We start from the raw sequence: 20,484 nt of genomic DNA, 5'->3' as shown, positions 1-20,484 counted from the left end.
TGAAATGACCCCTAAAAATAACGTTCAGATTAACAAAGTAGATCGTGCCTGTCAGACAGGCGTCCCGAGTTCGAATCCCAGTCAGGTCTGGGATTTTTCATTGAAAAATCCATAGTGACACTGTGGCGGACAAGGTCGCAGTTGGAATTTTTCTCGGGGTTCTCCCGCTTTTCCCCATATGAGGCACCTACGTCATGAGCAAGCAGATGGTGCTTTGCTCCACTAGGTCGTTTGTAATGATGGTTGGCCTCCCACTGCGCTCCTCGTCCTGCACATTTTGGTGTCTGCTGAAAATTGTCTACAGCAGCAACGCACCATCTGCTTGCTCATGACGTTAGGCCCATAGGTCTGGCACAGCTGACGATCAATTTCAATCGGCGCTATGCCCTGTATATTCAAAAACTTTATCACTGACCGCACTTTACACGCGGCGGGAGCTGGAATAGGAACGTCCATCTTCAACCAATGCAACGAAGCTACTGAGAGCACTCGGGAAGTTCCGCTAGCGCATGCGCCATGCCAGGACATTACTCTATCACGTACACGCAGTCGCTTCGCGCAACATAATTATGATTTGCTAGCTGCGGGACGAGTGGGAAAGTTACTTTATGGACGCGCCTCGTATTAGACGTCATGCATTTTATTAAACGTAGCTATTCTTATGCAAGGTCCTCAAAGGTGATATATCCTGTGACCTTTTCATAAGCAGCGTTAGCTTTCGTGTTCCGATGAAAAGTATGAGAGCTCACAAACTTTTCTGTAGTAGAAATTTTAAATCTCTTTCCTCTGTCTCCAGATGCATTAAAAATGCCAGCATGCATTAACTGTGAATTCGATCCATTCATTGTATAGACTAGTTTATTTTACGGTAAAGACTTATTTTTTTAACTTGTGAATATTTACCACTAATATCATCGTTAGTCTTTAATTCTTCATTATTATTGTTCTGTTATTTTTAATTTTATACCTATTTTAATTCTAGTTATTTAATATTTAGATATAGTTTTGCTTAGACCTACGTACCGGTATCATATTTTCATTATTATTAACAGTAATATCGCTAGAAGTTTTGATTTATCTAGAGAAAATAAAAAATCTAGTGGAATTTAATTTACCTACTATTACACGATTAGAAGAAAGTATATAAAGATTAGAAGAAATAAAGTACTATATCTAATACATCCATCGCTTATTCGTGGCTGACAAAATGTTGTCAATGAATTAAAAATATCGGGATTTCATTTATCAATTGCAATTAATTTACATCATGATACACGCTATAGAATGCCACTCCTGATTTTTTTCTCTAGATATTTTGAAATCATACAAGTTCCGAATTTTTAATAATAATTCATTCATAGCTTTCTGCCCAAGGGCAGGACTTTCATTGCAAACCCAACATTATCCGATCTTTCCTATGTTCTGCTCTCCTCTTTGTCTCTGCACACGCCTATCTTAATGTCATCTATCATCTGATATCTTCTTCTGCCCAGATCTCTTCTCCCGTTCACCATTCCTTCCAGTGCATCCTTCAGTAGACAGTTTCTTCTCAGCCAGTGACTCAATTTCTCTTTCTCTTCCTAATCAGTTTCAGCATATTTCTTTCTTCACCCACTCTTTCCAACACAGATTCATCTCTTATTCTGTCTGTCCACTTCACACGCTCCATTCTTCTCCATATCCACATTTCAAAATAATGCTTCTATTCGCTTTGTCGTAATGTCCATGTTTCTATCCCATATAAAGCCACACTCCAAACAAATCACTTCACTAGTCTCTTCTTTAGTTCTTTCAAGATACTTTATCGCGCCGAATTGTTAACCCGGTTATCTAGCGTGAGAAACAGACGCTATAGCATTTTGACTAACGGTAGGATTCAAACGCAGGCAGACAGGACTTCAAAGAATGCATGACATTGATCTCTGTTCCCTTTATTTCATTACGTATCAGTAGGTAACGGAACTGAATAGGCCCTAATATGTAAGAATGAGAGAGATTAACAACAATTTTTTATAACACGAAATTAATGAAATCGTTTCTTTTATGACAGTAGGTCTATGCACATTGGATTTTTTTTTCTCAGGTCTAAAATTACCAATATTGTGAATTACCTTACTTTTTTTAATATCTAAAATTGCAAATATTATTGTGAATTACGGCTGCTTCAATTTTGTTTATCTTTATCACACACCAATCGAAGTAATTTGTTTGGAAAATTTTAGATTAAGGTTACAAACAGATATTTCTATAAATTTTAGTATATTTCAAGTTACGTGTAATGTTCTATGATTCTGTGAAAATTTTATTGAATGTCGTTAAGGGAGGAAGAGCAGACATGTTGATTGAGTTCACCCCCAGGCGGTGGTTTGTTCCACATAAAACATTCCAAGATATCTATTACCTTAATTTCATATTCAAGTCTGGTACTTTTGAGCTAAATGTTCTTTCATTTGTGAATGGATTCTAATGTTCAAACCAAAACGCATTATTAAATAACGAAACGTGGGGAACAAATAAGTGCATGTCAACGAAATCTTATGAAGTACGCTTAGCGATTACTCTGATTGGCATTCATTGATGTAAATACAGTATATGTATATCGATGTGTGCAAATCGATTGTTTGAACTCGAAAATTAATAACATCAAACATGGCCACTGTCTGTAATGAAGATTTGCCAATTTCTCCAACAGATAATAAATCTGTAACTGAATCTAATAATTCTTCCGGCAGTAAAAGTGTATCACGTTCTCCGTCAATTTCTTCTATTAAAGAAGACAGATGGCCGGTGCTGGTAGTTTCCAAAGAGCCAAGAATGGTGGTGAAGAGAGGAATAAAATGTAAGATGAAATATTTATGTTTATTGAAACATTTTGATTATTATGTTGTTTACGGTACATATATATTTATTAGTGTACAGCATATCATTAACGTCACAATTTTGCATGTAATTATTAAACAGGCTCAATAATTGCAAAACATTTGTGAAACTTTTATGTGACAAAAGATTGTGACTGTGACAGTAGGTGTAGCATAGGAGGCCTATGCTCTTATATTATGAAGAAAAACTAAAGAGAGATTGTGGCATAGTTTAGCTCATGTACACAAAGCCTGTACGATCTCAATACGGTATGTGAAATTATTTTCCTTCAAATAACGCACGTGTTTGCAATGTGTTTACAGTTGGTAACATGACCTTGGTGTGGTGTGGAATTCAATAAAAAGTAATACAGCAACAGTGATATAATTAATAGAATAAATTCCGAAACGATATATAGTGTGATGAACTTCATATTCATAGTCATATTCGCAAAAGTACCATACAATATGTTTTTACTTCATGCTGAAACATTCGAAATTGGCGTAGTAGGCAACTCATCTACATAATCAATATAACCATTGCTCATTTTCTTGAAATTTTTGAGGGGTAATCTAGGTAAGAACAGCTACTGAAATATAAATTAACAATTATTATGTTAGGGCTGATTAGAATATGTTATTTTAATTTGCCAGTATTGCTATTTCATTATTTTATTCCATAGATCTTACACCAATATTGTAGCTTTGAGATGTGAAACAAAGTAAAAAATTAGGTCTTACAAAATTACATAGGCTGATACATAATGTACGGAGTTGTTAATAGGACTACATAGTAAGTAGGAGTAGATTAATTGAATTTAAAAGCATAGGTAAGCATTCCATAGGTTGAGTGGAAGGTACGAATATGAAGAAATTTTGCTAGTTCTGTTCTAAAACTTTTCTCTTGACTCCCCAAAGCTTTAAGATAATTATTAGGTCTACTATTGAAGACTAAGCTTAATACACGTAAATGAGCTCCTTTTTGTAACAGCTGAAACTGATTTAAGGCCTATATCTTGTGTTAAATTATGAATTTTTTGATTAGGCCTAGTAGGCCTAATAAAAGTAGCTTGGTAAGTTAACTTGAAATATCATCAAAGAAAGAAAAGGAAGGGCCTGCTTGACAAGCTGAAGTCAAGAATTGTACATTTTGGAAAACCCTTTTACAGGATGTCGTTTTATGCGCATCTTTAATTATTCTTAAGGCGTTTCTCTAGAAAAGGTGCACCAAAGAAGGCACAATTTTCTTTTACTTCACTGGCATCTGTGAGATGTAGGACTATTATAGTGATAATAATAAACATGTGGTTTTAGTTTTTCAGTCACAAATACTTTCAACATAAAAATCGTTTGATGCTTACCTGTATATTCTAATTCACTGCTGCAGTCACTTGTTACAAATATAACACTCGAAACATTCAGGACTCAATATTACTAAAACTGACCACATTCCTAGTAATTCGCCCTGGACCTCTCGCACGTTGAAGGGGGATACGACAATCCAATAGATAGACTGGTGAGCTAAGTATCAAATAATTTTTATGTTATATGGAAACCATGGACATGAGCATGTTGTTCCGTGTACGTCAAGAACTCTATTATTGCTTGGACATATGTCACTTGACACACAGTTCCAGCATAGAATCTCTTTAAATCTTCGTAATGTACAGTACGCAGATCTCTGAGAATTTCCCTGTCCATTGATGCCTTACACGTTCTTCTATCTTAAATAGTTACTTAGTCTACTTTATATTAAATATCGATGGTGCTGAACAGCAACTTCATATGTCAGAATATTCGATTTTACAGGAAAACGTAGAAACATTTTAATATCTTGACAGCGAACAAATATCTGACATAAGAGGACATTTAAATATATTTTTGTGAAGTTTGTATCTATGTCTTGACATAAAATGTGTTTCGAAAAGATTCAGGAAGACTTTTTTGATAGGGATAAAGTTAAATCTCATTTTGTTAATTTTTTTGACATACGAGGTTGCTATTCAACACCATCGATATGTGAAGTTGCTTAATTATTTTTTTAAGTATCTACTCTGTACTTAAATTTTATCCTCGTGCATAGCACCAATGACTGAAGAACAAGGCTATAGTTCAATGAAACCTTAATTAATAGGCCTATCGCTAACATCAGAAAAGGTAGTTAACCCATAAAGTTACAGTTACCTCTATTACAGGCCATGGAGGACCAAAGAATAGCAGGAGTTCTGAAATCTGTACTGCTGCTAATGCCAATTGTCTATACAAGTGAGAGCCTTAACAATCTTTTAAGTCCAACTGTAAGAGAAATTTGAAAAATTTCCAAATAGACTATTGAAAATTCGAATTAACCACCAAATTATTATTATTTCTTTTTAGGAAATTCTTATCAATAAATGAATTACACACTCATATACCATAATGAGTAACGAATGTGCAGTGTACTTTAACTAAAGTGATGACATGTTTTATCGATATTTACACAAAACTTGGACTACCAATAGAAGAAAAAACTTCAATTTTCTTTGCTTGAACTTGTGTATGCTCCATGCTATGATGTTATGAACGTAGAAGAGCCAGTAACACTAACTTCTGTAGGTAGGCCTACATACAATAATGAAGATTTTTCATCATCATCATCATCATCAATGGCAGGACAGCCCTTCATGGGCCCTGGCCTTCTTCAGAAGTTTTCGCCATTCCTCCCTATCCAATGCCAAACTTCTCCAATTTCTAACACCCAAAGTCTTGATGTCATCCATCACACAGTCTTCCCATCTCAATCTTGGTCTCCCAACCTTCCTTCTTTCCATCGGAATAAATTTAAAAACTCTATCATCTTGCATTCTCACAACATGCCCGGCCCAATCCAATCTTCTTATTTTTATAAATTTAACAATGTCTGGCTCATTATATAATCTGTACAGTTCGAAATTATATCTTCTTCTCCATGTTCCGTTTTCTCTAACTGGTCCAAAGATTTGCCTAAGAATGAAGATTTTTACAAATCTCTTTTCTTCCAAGTTATTGACTTGCAGGTAAAAGAGAAAGGGACGCATCTGTAAACAGTAGTGTTGGACATATACCCATTGTTCTTACCTGCATTCAGTCAGTACGACATCTGTTAACAGTAATAATGACCTTTTTCTGTTCCACTCAGTGCTGTAGTTGTGCCTGAATGGACCAGAATATAGTTATGGTTAAAATTTTAGTTGGACTTTACTATTCCGGTTAAAAATTAATATGACTTCACCATTCCGGTATAAATAACCTTTCAATTCTAGCTAAATATTTATCAATAAAAATTATTTTTTTATTGGATTTAATATTGGAGCAAATTTCAATTTACGGTAGGCTTCCGTTAAACAGAAACACACTAAGTTAGGAAAAGATGTAGTGAGATGTCAACAATTCATTTTATTTTTCTCTATGCAGTCCAGCGCTATGCATGCAGACAGAGAATGCACTCTGGTGTATAAAGGTGAAGTTAGTTTCAAGAAACACAGCAAAGTTAGTCAGTTTCCAGTATCACCAATTGAAATTTTTCCTTGATAAATTATGAACAAATGAATTTACTTGAATTTGGTTATTACAAAAAACTGGTCTCCTGAGACTGATAAGCTTATTACTGGAGTTGATAAAAGTGTGAGTAAATGCTACAATATTTTTCGTTTCCTAGAAAAGGGACTCTTCATAACCGGCCAACTAGTCACTCACAACGAGTGCACCTCAGCACATGTGTGGACTTCAGTCCTTCGTTCATAGACATCTATGACGTAGTGCAGAGGGCAGCCACTAGAGGGAACCCAAGAGTTGGAACTTAAAACTGAGACGATTCTGTCCAACGCTGGGGTGGTATCCGGTGTGGCTTAGTGGATAAAGCATCAGCACGTAGAGCTGAAAACCCGGGTTCAAATCCTGGTCCCGGAGAGAATTTTTCTCCGTTCCATTACTCTTTCATCGTATGATGGCGCAGAATATCTGCAAGGAAATATCATATGTACTTCGGTACATTAAATAATATATATGATATGCGTAAATCACTTGTGATTTAAGACGGCGCTTATTCCGTCGGATCCCGGCCAACTAGTCACTCACAACGAGTGCACCTCAGCACATGTATGGACTTCAGTCCTTCGTTCATAGACATCTATGACGTAGTGCAGAGGGCGGCCACTAGAGGGAACCCAAGAGTTGGAACTTAAAACTGAGACGATTCTGTCCAACGCTGGGGTGGTATCCGGTGTGGCTTAGTGGATAAAGCATCAGCACGTAGAGCTGAAAACCCGGGTTCAAATCCTGGCGCCGGAGAGAATTTTTCTCCGTTCCATTACTCTTTCATCGTATGATGGCGCAGAATATCTGCAAGGAAATATCATATGTACTTCGGTACATTAAATAATATATATGATATGCGTAAATCACTTGTGATTTAAGACGGCGCTTATTCCGTCGGATCCCGGCCAACTAGTCACTCACAACGAGTGCACCTCAGCACATGTATGGACTTCAGTCCTTCGTTCATAGACATCTATGACGTAGTGCAGAGGGCAGCCACTAGAGGGAACCCAAGAGTTGGAACTTAAAACTGAGACGATTCTGTCCAATGCTGGGGTGGTATCCGGTGTGGCTTAGTGGATAAAGCATCAGCACGTAGAGCTGAAAACCCGGGTTCAAATCCTGGCGCCGGAGAGAATTTTTCTCCGTTCCATTACTCTTTCATCGTATGATGGCGCAGAATATCTGCAAGGAAATATCATATGTACTTCGGTACATTAAATAATATATATGATATGCGTAAATCACTTCGTGATTTAAGACGGCGCTTATTCCGTCGGATCCCGGCCAACTAGTCACTCACAACGAGTGCACCTCAGCACATGTATGGACTTCAGTCCTTCGTTCATAGACATCTATGACGTAGTGCAGAGGGTGGCCACTAGAGGGAACCCAAGAGTTGGAACTTAAAACTGAGACGATTCTGTCCGACGCTGGGGTGGTATCCGGTGTGGCTTAGTGGATAAAGCATCAGCACGTAGAGCTGAAAACCCGGGTTCAAATCCTGGCGCCGGAGAGAATTTTTCTCCGTTCCATTACTCTTTCATCGTATGATGGCGCAGAATATCTGCAAGGAAATATCATATGTATTTCGGTACATTAAATAATATATATATATGCGTAAATCACTTGTGATTTAAGACGGCGCTTATTCCGTCGGATCCCGGCCAACTAGTCACTCACAACGAGTGCACCTCAGCACATGTATGGACTTCAGTCCTTCGTTCATAGACATCTATGACGTAGTGCAGAGGGCAGCCACTAGAGGGAACCCAAGAGTTGGAACTTAAAACTGAGACGATTCTGTCCGACGCCGGGGTGGTATCCGGTGTGGCTTAGTGGATAAAGCATCAGCACGTAGAGCTGAAAACCCGGGTTCAAATCCCGGCGCCGGAGAGAATTTTTCTCCGTTCCATTACTCTTTCATCTTCATAACTGCTTTACATGAGTTTATTGATTCTGAAAATGAAACACATGAACTGAAAATTTTAAAACAATCGACTCTACCAATTTCAACATCAAAGTGCAAGAGATCTCTCAGCACAATGAATGAAGTAGTAACAAAGAAGAGAAATGCTCTCCTAGTCTCCCAGAGTTGATTTTCAAAAGTAGTGTTGGCCCTCCACTTCAAGAGTCATCCATAAATGTTTCATTCAGAAATGCTACAAAATGGTAAATTATAACATTGAAAGTGCTATAAAATACTAGGTCTGATTTTTAAAGTGCCAAATTTTTAATTTAAAGTTACTAAAATCTACCATCTCTAAGGGGAAAGAGTACACAGTTACTTAGCCTACACTTCAAATAGTGATGGACATGTAGTGGAACCAGTGCTGTAGTTGGGAAAAAAATTTAAGTGGAACTCTCCTTATGGTCTATTTTAGAAGACCCCATATCTTGCTGATGAACCTAGAAAGAAGAGAAATAGGACACACATGCATTTTGTCAATTCCAGGAATCTTGTCTGTCAAGTAGGTCTATCATGATGGTATCGATACTTAAATGGTATGTAGCCAAGCTAGATAGTGAAAGCCATTGAGGAAGCTACTGTGTTAAATTCAGATCTTTTCCTTCAGAGGGGATTTATACTGTATTCAGGAGGAGTTTACAAAATGTACCACACCAAGTACAACAAAATATAACCAATCTTATTTAGTTTGTCATCAGTTTTTATATTTGATTTCGCATCCAACCATTTTATTCATTAACTCACCACTAATTGAAGATAACACAAATGGATTTACTGATTCAAAATTTCACTTTCACTTAAAGCTAATTGAGAATTTTCTTCATTAAATGCAATAGATATACTTTCCGTTGACTCCTCAATACATCTTTTAAAGAAAAGTAAGCATTGCCTCTTGTTTTGCCATCATACTTACTTACTTACTTACTTACTTACTTACTGGCTTTTAAGGAACCCGGAGGTTCATTGCTGCCCTCACATAAGCCCGCCATTGGTCCCTATCCTGAGCAAGATTAATCCATTCTCTATCATCATATCGCACCTCCCTCAAATCCATTTTAATATTATTTTCCCATCTACGTCTCGGCCTCCCTAAAGGTCTTTTTCCCCTTGGCCTCCCAACTAACACTCTGTATGCATTTCTGGATTCGCCCATATGTGCTACATGCCCTGCCCATCTCAAACGTCTGGATTTAATGTTCCTAATTATGTCAGGTGAAGAATACAATGCGTGCAGTTCTGTGTTGTGTAACTTTCTCCATTCTCCTGTAACTTCATCCCTCTTAGCCCCAAATATTTTCCTAAGCACCTTATTCTCAAACACCCTTAACCTATGTTCCTCTCTCAAAGTGGGAGTCCAAGTTTCACAACCATACAGAACAACCGGTAATATAACTGTTTTATAAATTCTAACTTTCAGATTTTTTGACAGCGGACTGGATGATAAAAGCTTCTCAACCGAATAATAACAGGCATTTCCCATATTTATTCTGTGTTTAATTTCCTCCCGACTTGTTTCGCCATCATACACTGAAATATTTGTATCTACTGTATAAGCTGTTTTTGTAAACATAACTGTCAAAACCAGTTTCAACTAGTTAAAACTAGTTTGAACACAAAGCATATATGCAAGGCCTATCAAAAGTGTAAACAAACTAAACCTAACCTGTCCCTGATTCTAGAACTTTCGAAAACTCTCTTTCTATCTAGCTGCATTTGTTTAAACTAGTTTCTACTACTTGAAACTGGTTATAATGGATTTCGGACTTTAATGGTAACAGATCTACTAAACAAAACAAACTCAAGATTGGCTGGTAGATCACCAAGCCTCAAAGAAACAACTACTTGGAAATCTACATAACAGAATTTATTTTAGTTGCAGAAGTCATATCAAATTGAAATATAGTATTGTAATAATTGTATTTTTTAGTTTAAAAACTATGAAATCTCTGTGGAGAGGAGGAATATCCTGAAATCTTGGGGGGGGGGGGAATTCTTTTCCTGCCCAACCTCTGAATTCATCACTGGGTACTAATCTTAGAAAAGACAGAAAACTTCACATGCATATGCAGCTAACATGAGTCTTGAACTCATTGCCAGACTTAATTCATCATCACCTAACGGATTCAAGTGCTTTGGTAGGACAAGCAAGATTTTTAACAGTAATAAGCAGTAGTTATTTTAGTAATAAGCGAAGTACAGTCCACTTAAAAAGATCATTCTTTTTTCGGGATTTTAATAACGTAAATTTTCCGTCAATTAGAGCTACAGATTTTTTAAGATATCTGCAGTACCAATACTTTGATTTATGCTTAATTAGTTAATAGTTCAGAATATATATTTTTATAATTTACTTATAAATATCATGCATTTACAAATTATTACCCGACCATTCTGTTTGTGGAATGGCAGTCGCTTGTACAGAACCAAAAACAAAATTTGGGCCACCTGAATTTTCCAAGTTCCAGTTATAACATACTGTGCATGCTCAGTGGCCCAAATTTTGTTTCTGGGTCTGTAGTACACAGCACACTGCTGTTACGTCGTAGCCTGTGCAGTATGATTGCTCTCTTATTCTAGTCGTAGACCATGTCTTTCTCTCTTGCTCAGAGTAACAACATAAGATTGCAGTGCTGCTGTTTATGTTTTACATACAAAATGGTCACCTGATACCAATAATTCTTATATCAGCTTTGTCCTCATTTAATTGCGAAGCTTCAGTACTTGAAACCTTTTCTACTTTTTCTCTTTTTTTTATTTTTATTGGATTTTTGTGGCTAAGGTTAGTATAGGTCTGTGTGGGTACAGAATTCTAGACTTCGTTAGTGTCTTTTTATTATAACACACAGTACACTTAGAAAATTTAGGTTTCTAATATTCTTAGGAGTATGAGACAATCACTTTCAAATAGTCTATAGAGAATTCCTATGAAGACCAGTCCCGTGAGTTTAATGACTGTAATGAGAAAGCTAGGTGATAAGGGGTGGAGTGGGACCCATCTGCTTAGAGCAGCATGCACAGAATTGTCTGTACGCTGCCATTTTGTTAGGTAGAGATTGGAATGGAATTTGCCTGCATAGGAATTCTTTCTGTAGAAGTCGTTTTAAAGTGAGTGCCAGTGGCAAAACATCAAGATTTTGGAAGTAGCTGTGAGCTTTAAAGAGGTAAAATCTTAATTAGGGTCTAGTGCAACTTGTGACAACTTTATTAGAAAGGAGAAGGTGCTGTCTGTTCAAAATTTAATTTATAATATAAATTTAGCTTCCCTTATGTAAAGGTTGCCAGATTTGACAAAGCGTATTACATATAATTTGGAAACACACCTAAAAGGTAAAATGATATAGGCCTACATTTGAAACAGTTAGGGAACCGAATATACAAAATATCAGAAAAATTTACAGCTAAGTAGCGTTTGTGCTCATTTAAAGTTAAGAAAAGGGGAAAAAAATATCATCAGATAGGTTAGAATGATTTGAATGCCGTATACCGCGAGAAAAATAATAGTACAGATTTATTGGCATTGCTATCTAAACCAATCAACAGCCGGAGAAAAATAATAGTACAGATTTATTGGCATTGCTATCTAAACCAATCAACAGCCATCGGTTAAGATAACTTGAAATTTCCCTTATCACTCCATAAAAATGATTTCTCAATATCTGAACCGATCCTTTGAGGGCACTAATGGCTATTTACATATTGTGGAGTCTGTTGTTACCGTTAAGTTCAATTTGTTGAGATGCTCAACAAGATAATCGTGTCTTGTAAACAATAGGAAATATGCTACTGCTTGTCTTCGAGGTTTTGTTAAAATGTATCTTTCTTCATTGACTCCTCCTTGTCTATGACCGCTATCAAAACAAAGACGAGAAATCTCATTCAACTGGAAATGATATCACTATGTGTCTGTCGAATACAGATTCCAGAGCTACTTTCTGAAAAACAGACATATTTGTCACATCAGTAACATTATTTTTTACTTTAGTATATAACTACTGATTTTTTATTTTTATGTTTAATGATGTTTATGTTTCTGAACATAGTGTGTATGTTAATGAAACATTTTTAGCAACCCCCAGTTTGGAAACCACTGCTCTAGACTAATAAACGTGAGCTATTATTTTCGTAGTAACTCTTGTCTTAATGTTTTAACTTTTTTAATCCATTGAAGCATGAATATCCCTCAAGAGACATTAGCAATTTCATTTCTGCTGTCTCTGTTCGTTTCTTTCGTTGAGCTGTCAGAGTCAATATTTTAGAAAAATATAACTATGTGGGGAGTGTCATTGTTTTATAAGATGTATGAGTAAATATGTGTCACCTTTGAAACATAATGTTCTGATGTTGAATATGTCTTTCGACAAGTTGAATATGAGCACTCATTCTTGGATGGCACCTGTTCTGGGATCTGTGGTGAAACAAAGAAAAATGACATAATTTCAAGTGCTTATTGTAAAAACACTATGAGCCTCATCTAATTGCTAGTGTTATTAGTAGTTAGGCCATGTACCAACATAACTTTTGTAACCACGTTCAATGATGCCATTTCACTTCGCTGTGGGTATGAGGACACTGAAGTTGCGTATAAAATTAGCTGTTCCATGTGGCCTCTCTCAGTAATATCTCGGTATCGAAAGCAGCCACAGACCTGTGCAACCACTTATGTAATTTGTATTCTCGAGTTCTGCAATATTACACTGATAATAATAGACATAATATACTTTGAGTGAACCATAATGCAAAATTTGTTGTGTTCTGGGACTAATTTCGACATGTCTCTAAACTTACTTACTGGCTTTTAAGGAACCCGGAGGTTCATTGCCGCCCTCACATAAGCCCGTCATTGGTCCCTATCCTATGCAAGATTAATCCAGTCTCTACCATCATATCCCACCTCCCTCAAATCCATTTTAATATTATCGTCCCACCTACGTGGGCTTGAGAGACGCAGTACCATCCCATCGCACCTCCTCATACTCATCTTCTTTCACAATAGCCCTGCCAAGACTCTGGAATTCGCTACCTGCTAGCATCAGGGACTGTCGAAATAAAATTGAATTCAAACGAAAACTACTAGGCATTTGGTCAGTAATTGATTACTTGTAAATAGTTTCTTTAATCTATCACAAAATATTTCAATATTCAGTAATTTCATCACTATACAATTTTGTTATTCTAGATTTAATTTGTAATTCAGTAAATATAAAATATTCTTTGTTTCTCTATGATAAATTATCTAGCTTTAATTATTCAGGTAATCTTTTCGTACTTTGATTTTATTGTAATTGTAAATTTAATACTAATTGTAATATTATTTGTAATTGTAATTGTAAATTTAATACTAATTGTAATTTTATTGTTGATATTGTAGTTGGAATCTCCTGGTAGAGGGGCAGAGAAGGCCTGACGGCCTTATCTCTACCAGGTTAAATAAATAAATACTAATACTAATACTAATACGTCTCGGCCTCCCCAAAGGTCTTTTTCCCTCCGGCCTCCCAACTAACACTCTGTATGCATTTCTGGATTCGCCCATACGTGCTACATGTCCTGCCCATCTCAAACGTCTGGATTTTATAGACATGTCTCTAAATATGAAGAGAAAAAATATAGTGTATGCTCTTCATTAATTACTTCTCATAAAGATACCTAGAGAAGAATAAAGAAGTGTATGTAATATTTGTGGACCTAGAAAAGGTTTTTGACAGAGTGGATTGGAATAAACTGATGGGGATCCTAAAGATAATTGGTGTGGAGTGGAAAGAGTGAAGGCTGTTGAGTAATCTTTATATGAAACAATGAGTCAAAGTCAGAATAGGAGAAAAAATGCCAGAACCAACATCTACTTGTAGGATTTAGTGAAGTACTGTTTTCAGAACATGGGAAGAGTGGTAGTGGGAGGAAGAAGAATAAAGTGCATAAGATTTGCTGATGATATGGCGTTGTTAGCAGAAAAAGAGATGATACTAAGGGATATACTACTGGATCTAAATGACAGCTGTGAGCAGTATGGGATGAAGATAATTATGCAAATAAGACGAATACCATGGTCATAGGAAGAAAAATAAAGAAGGTAAACTTGCGAATTCTAAATGAGACAGTAGAGCAAGTGGACAGCTTCAAATACTAGAATATGAGTTGTTGTCAGGAATTCAAAAGGAGGATAACAATGGCCAAGGAAGCTTTTAATAGAAAAAAGAGCATCTTCTGCGGACCTCTGGAGAAAGAAGTAAGGAAGAGACTAGTGAAGTGGTTTGTGTGGAGTATGGCATTTTATGGGGGCGGAAACACGAACATTACGACGAATTGAAGAGAAGTGACTAGAAGCATTTGAAATGTGGATATGAAGAAGAATGGAATGTGTGAAGTGAACAGACAGAATAAGAAATGAAGCTGTATTGGAAAGAATGGGTGAAAAAAGAATTATGGTGAAACTGATCGGGAAGAGAAAAAGGAATTAGTTGGGTCTCTGGCTGAGATGTAACTGCTTACTGAAGGATACACTGGAAGGAATAGTGAACGGGAGAAGAGTTCGGGGCAGAAGAATATATCAGATGATAGAAGACATTAAGATATATGGATCATATGAGGAGACAAAGAGGAAGGCAGAAAATAGGAAGGCTGGAGGTAGCTGGATTTATAGTGAAAGACCTGCCCTTGTGCAGGACACTATGAATGAATTAATATGTAGTGTAATTTGTAACTAGTCGGCAATGTATGCAATGGAGGGGGGAAAGAAACTGGCCATCCTACCCCATTATCTCCTGGCTTAGTTGCCTCATGAGTGGTGCTTTATTGGTTTCACTTGTGAGGTTCAGACCTATCTTCGGACAGTTGACTAAACAACAATCATAGATCCATACTGTCTATTTGTATACTGAAACAAAAATAATTTGTAACTGGGCGATGTATTTTATAGGCTATGTACCTTCAATCAAATTTCTTGGCTTAAAAATCGATAATGTGTTAAATTGGAAAAATCATATTAAAGAAATTACCCCCAAACTAAATTCAGCTTGTTTTGCTATTAGATCTATGCAAAAGATAGTAAATATCAATACCCTAAAAACAATATACTTTGCATACTTCCACTCGGTAATGAGTTTTGGAATAATATTCTGGGGAAATTCCACAGATAGTAACAATATATTTCTATTACAAAAAAGAGTAATTAGAATAATAGTAGGTGCCAAATCTAGGGAATCGTGTAGGACTATTCTCAAAAAACTACAAATAATGCCCATGGCTTGTCAGTATATCTTTTCATTAATAGTCTTTCTCGTATGTAATCGTGAAAACTTTGTAACTAATTCAACAGTTCATAGCATAAATACACGTCAAAAAAATGACTTTCATACTCCATCGGCAAGTCTATCGTGCTATCAAAAAGGAGTGCCTAAAAAAATTTTTAATAGCCTCCCTATCGATATAAAAAATGAAACTCAAAACATAAAATTATTTAGGGCCAAATTAAAGAAGTACCTAATTTCTCACGCCTTCTATTCTGTAGGTGAATTCATGACATTCAATAACACTTCATGAAATTGATACTAAAACTATGTGTTGTACTAGTAGACTATATTGCAAATCTCGTCTGTATATATTTCATCTAGACTGTGACTATAAATTAAGATTTTATAATAGTATTAAGTTTTTTTACTTGTTCCATATTCTAGCTGTAAGCATGTATGAATACCATCGAATGTTAATAAATACAATCAAGAACTAGAACAGCCAAAATAATTTTAGAGCCGATTCACACGACAAGTTAAGTTACTTTGTGAAACATCGTAATCCAAACCTTACGGAAATTGCATGTTTCTTCTCCAAATATTTTAATTTTCTCTCTAAGTCGTATATACTGTACATAGTAGGCTATGTAATTCGCATTGCTTTTAGTATAAAAGTCAAACAGGATTAGAAGACTACGGGGTCGCTCTTTATAAAAGAATTAGCTTCCTTTTACACGCCAACACTGAATTGTAAAGGTCACGATTTTGTGCGTGGGGGAATATCAGTAATAAAATATTGTTTTACATCTTTCACTCTATCGGCCTGGTTTCATAGTGCTGTTTATAATACGCGCACAATCTCATTATGCAGTAAACCACGACTTTGCCTTTCAATTGAGTTATTATAGCAGCTGTGTTACCACATAATCTATAGCGCGATTTGGGAATTATGTGTACTGTTGTATAATAATGCATCTATCGTCATACTGCTCACAATATATTTTAAGAGCTATATTAAACTAACAAGACCAGCCACAATCTCTTCTTTATACTGTGGACCAGCATTTGATCATCATTTTATAATTTACATACATGTAATTTCCCAACATGCTGCCAAAAATCACGTTAGGCTTTATCAATGTGTAAACAAATGACTGACGAAAAGATGAATGTACCTATTGTAGCTGATGCTGATTGGTTATCAAGCGAAGTGAATGTGTGGAAGAGAAGACTGTTACTGTGACAACCGATGACGTCAATATGATGCTATTCTGCTGCCACAACGCTCAACTTGTAGAATAAAATCTTGCGATATTTGGATCCCATTTCAAATATCGATATTATCCGTGAATAAAAACATAATATAAAAATATCTGTGTAATGTATAGTTGTGCAAAAGTAATTACATAATCTAGAGATAGATTTTCGCAATCACGATAAATGCGAAATGTGCCCAAATGCTGTGAAAATGTTTTTCTAAGCAAGTTAAATATATTATTGTAGTTTTTTAATTTGCGATAAAATTCGAAATTGTGTACAAAATTTGAAATGTATGTATTTCTGCGGATTAAGATCGAAATTACATTTTATGACACCGTTTGTTTGTTTTTTTTTTTAATCAAAATTTATCTGTAGGCCCCACCAGATAGGTACAAGCTTTTAAGTTTCTTTTCACATTTAAGGGGAGAGGATGGTATTTTTTAAAAATTTTTTCCTATTTGGTGTAAATTATTAATTGTTTTGTATGTAGAGAGCTCATAGCTGTGGCAACTCAACCAAATAAAAATATTTTGAAAAAAAAAAAAAAGATTATTTGGGGGCCCAAATTTGAAAAAAAATATACCCAATGCAGGATTGTACTAAAACCGATATATCTAAACCGTTTTTAAAGATAGATTCAAACAATTTTTGCAATGTATTTGCAAAAGTATGTTCTACAAACTGTCTGTAACAGAATTTTGATATTAGTCCCTACGTTTGTAAAATAAACAATTACAATTTAGTAACAATTTTCTGATTTCCTTTCTTGCAAACAAACGGACGTATTTTTTTAATTAAATCAATTAACAAAATTCTGTTACAGAGAAAAGTTTCCTAATGGTCTAAAGAATGTGTGTTCTAAATTTCATGCATGTATCTTTAATAGTTCAGAAATTATATCCATTTTGTCTGGCAATGTAGCAAAAAAAAATGAAGTTACTGGAAACCGATAAAAGCGGGCATGTGATTTAAAAATCCATAACGCAGGAAGTTTAAAAATGGTCTCAACATCCGATAAGGGCACAAATACCCACAAAATGTTATGCAATGCATTCCACACATATCAAAGGGTATTTTAAAGAAAAAAAAAATTGAAAATTTAATTTACGGGAAACAACAATAAAAGTGGGCGAGTGATTTAAAAATCCATTATGCAGGAAGTTTAAAAATGGCGATCCACACATATCACAGAGAATTTTAAAGAATATATATATATATATTTTTTTTTTTTTGAAAATTTAGTCATATTTCATCAAAAATACCATCCTCTCCCCTTAATAGTGTGGTCACACCTTCGCATTAGCTTTTACAGTACGGATAGCACAGGAATGTGGTCTACTAGATACCCTCTTTGTTGTTGTCTGTATCATCATCTCGAGCTTTCAACTAATCTATCTGTTGCTAGTGGTAGAATATTGGCTGCCTATGCATCTCTTTAGGTTCAGTGTTCACTCACAAACAAGTTGTATGTGATAGTGAGTGATTGTGATTGAGTAACAAGATGGGTTGGGATAAAATCACACCATAACTTTTGTCATGTTTCTTAATTTTCAGAATTTCACTGTAATTTTGTATATGTTCCTTTATGTATTTATTATTTTCAAGAATTTTCACCGGAAAAGCTAGAAAATACTCCTGTTAACACACTGATGATATTGAATTTCTACCATCAAATTTTCCATAAAAAATGATCCATCCCAAAATGCTATAACATGCCAAATTCGGACATTAAAAGTGCTATTAAATGCTAAATTTGATTTTTAAAGTGCTAAATTTTTTAATTTCATTTGATAAATCTACCATATCTATATATGCCCATTTAGTAAGATTTAAATAAATTATTTAATGAAGTATATTTTGGAATTATAAATAAATATGTGGTGTTCGTTGGAGGAAAAAAGGGACGGAGGATCGTATTTGAGTTCAGGGTACATGATTTCATTTACAATATGTAGGTATGTCTTTTGAATTGCAGTTCAAGAGCATAAACTTCAACTGCAATTCATAACACGATAAGCTAGATTGTTGTATTGGGAAAGGATGTATTGCCTTCATGGCACTAATTTGTTTCTTCAGCTTTGATATTGTTGCATTATAATTTTTTTCTCCTTAAAATATTATTTTTATATATCAGTAATAGAATGCTCTCCATGATGGAATACAGAGTTATATTAAAGAATTCTGTGTTTGGTACATGTTTTATATTTTGGAAATGAAAGACAGTTGAATATTCACGAAAATATAATATTTAGTTAGACCCATTTCAGAGAGAAAAGTATTTGATATTTTATTACGAATGATTTATAGTATGCAGTGAGTGAAAAAAATTTTCTTTGCATAGAATATTAGTCTTTCATTAAAAACAATTTACCACCTGCCTAAAATCAATTTTTTATTTCGTAAGAAGAAATAATTGTATTTTTGTTCAAGTTTACTTACTTACAAATAACTTTTAGAGAACCTGGAGTCTTCTTCACATTAGCCCACCATCTTTCCCTTGAGCAAAATTAATCCAGTCCCTACCATCATATCCCACCTCACTTAAATTCCATTTTAGTATTATCCTCCCATCTGCGTCTCTGTCTTCCAAAAGGTCTTTCACCCATATGTGCTACTTGCCCTGGAGCCCTGCCCATCTCAAACGTCTGGATTTAATGTTCCTAATTATGTAAGGTGAAGAATACAATGCGTGCAGTTCTGTGTTGTGTAACTTTCTCCATTTTCTTGTAACTTCATTCCTCTTAGCCCGAAATATTTTCCTAAGCACTTTATTCTCAAACACCCTTAATCTCTATTCTTCTCTCAAAATGAGAGTCTAAGTTTCACAACCATACAGAACAACTAGTAATATAACTGTTTTATAAATTCTAACTTTCAGAAATTTTGAGAGCAGACTAGATGACAAAAGCTTCTCAACCGAATAATAGCAGTTATTTCTCATATTTATTCTGTGTTTAATTTCCTCCTGAGTGTCATTTATGTTTGTTACTGTTGCTACAAGATACTTGAATTTTTCCACGTCTTCAAAAGATAAAGTTCCAATTTTTATATTTCCATTTCGTTCTATGTTTTGGAGACGAGATATGTCATATACTTTGTCTTTTCGGGATTTACTTTCAAACGTATCTCCTTACTTCAAGTAAGATGCTGGTGTTTTCCCTAATAGTTGGTGGATTTTCTGCTACATTCACGTGTTGAGATTTACATGGAATTAATGTTTTTAATGGATGTTTTAAAAGCTTGTAAAACGTTATTTATTTCTGAAGGAGGAAAATGTTAAATGATTGTGTTACAAGTTATCTATTATTATCTAGAATAGAAGAGAAATTTATAGTAATGTTTTTTTTTTTTTTTTTTTTCATATAGCTAATGAAGTAGTTTCTCCTCGTCCTAAAAAATGGGGTAATATTTTACGTTTGATATGAAGTACGTATTTTACAATAAAATAAATAATTTAAAAATTGTTTTTAGTGTAACTTTCTCCATTTTCTTGTAACTTCATTCCTCTTAGCCCGAAATATTTTCCTAAGCACCTTATTCTCAAACACCCTTAATCTCTGTTCTTCTCTCAAAGTGAGAGTCTAGTAATATAACTGTTTTATAAATTCTAACT

At 35.1% G+C, this 20,484-nt stretch overlaps 1 protein-coding gene across 1 annotated transcript in view; it reads left to right on the top strand.

The window, feature by feature from the left end:
* The first annotated feature begins 2,599 nt into the window (after positions 1–2,599).
* LOC138714687 (RUN and FYVE domain-containing protein 2) overlaps positions 2,600–20,484 on the top strand; it is an 81,675-nt gene continuing 63,790 nt past the window's right edge. The window contains exon 1 of the mRNA XM_069846749.1: positions 2,600–2,839. Within this exon, the coding sequence (XP_069702850.1) occupies positions 2,650–2,839 (190 nt within the window). The 5' untranslated portion in view covers positions 2,600–2,649. The remainder of the gene's footprint in view (positions 2,840–20,484) is intronic.

This window comes from Periplaneta americana, chromosome 15, assembly GCF_040183065.1.
Source record: "Periplaneta americana isolate PAMFEO1 chromosome 15, P.americana_PAMFEO1_priV1, whole genome shotgun sequence".
In the NCBI taxonomy this organism is placed as follows: Eukaryota; Metazoa; Arthropoda; class Insecta; order Blattodea; family Blattidae; genus Periplaneta; species Periplaneta americana.
Note: the sequence above shows the minus strand (reverse complement) of the source record. Positions and strands in the feature narration are given on the sequence as shown.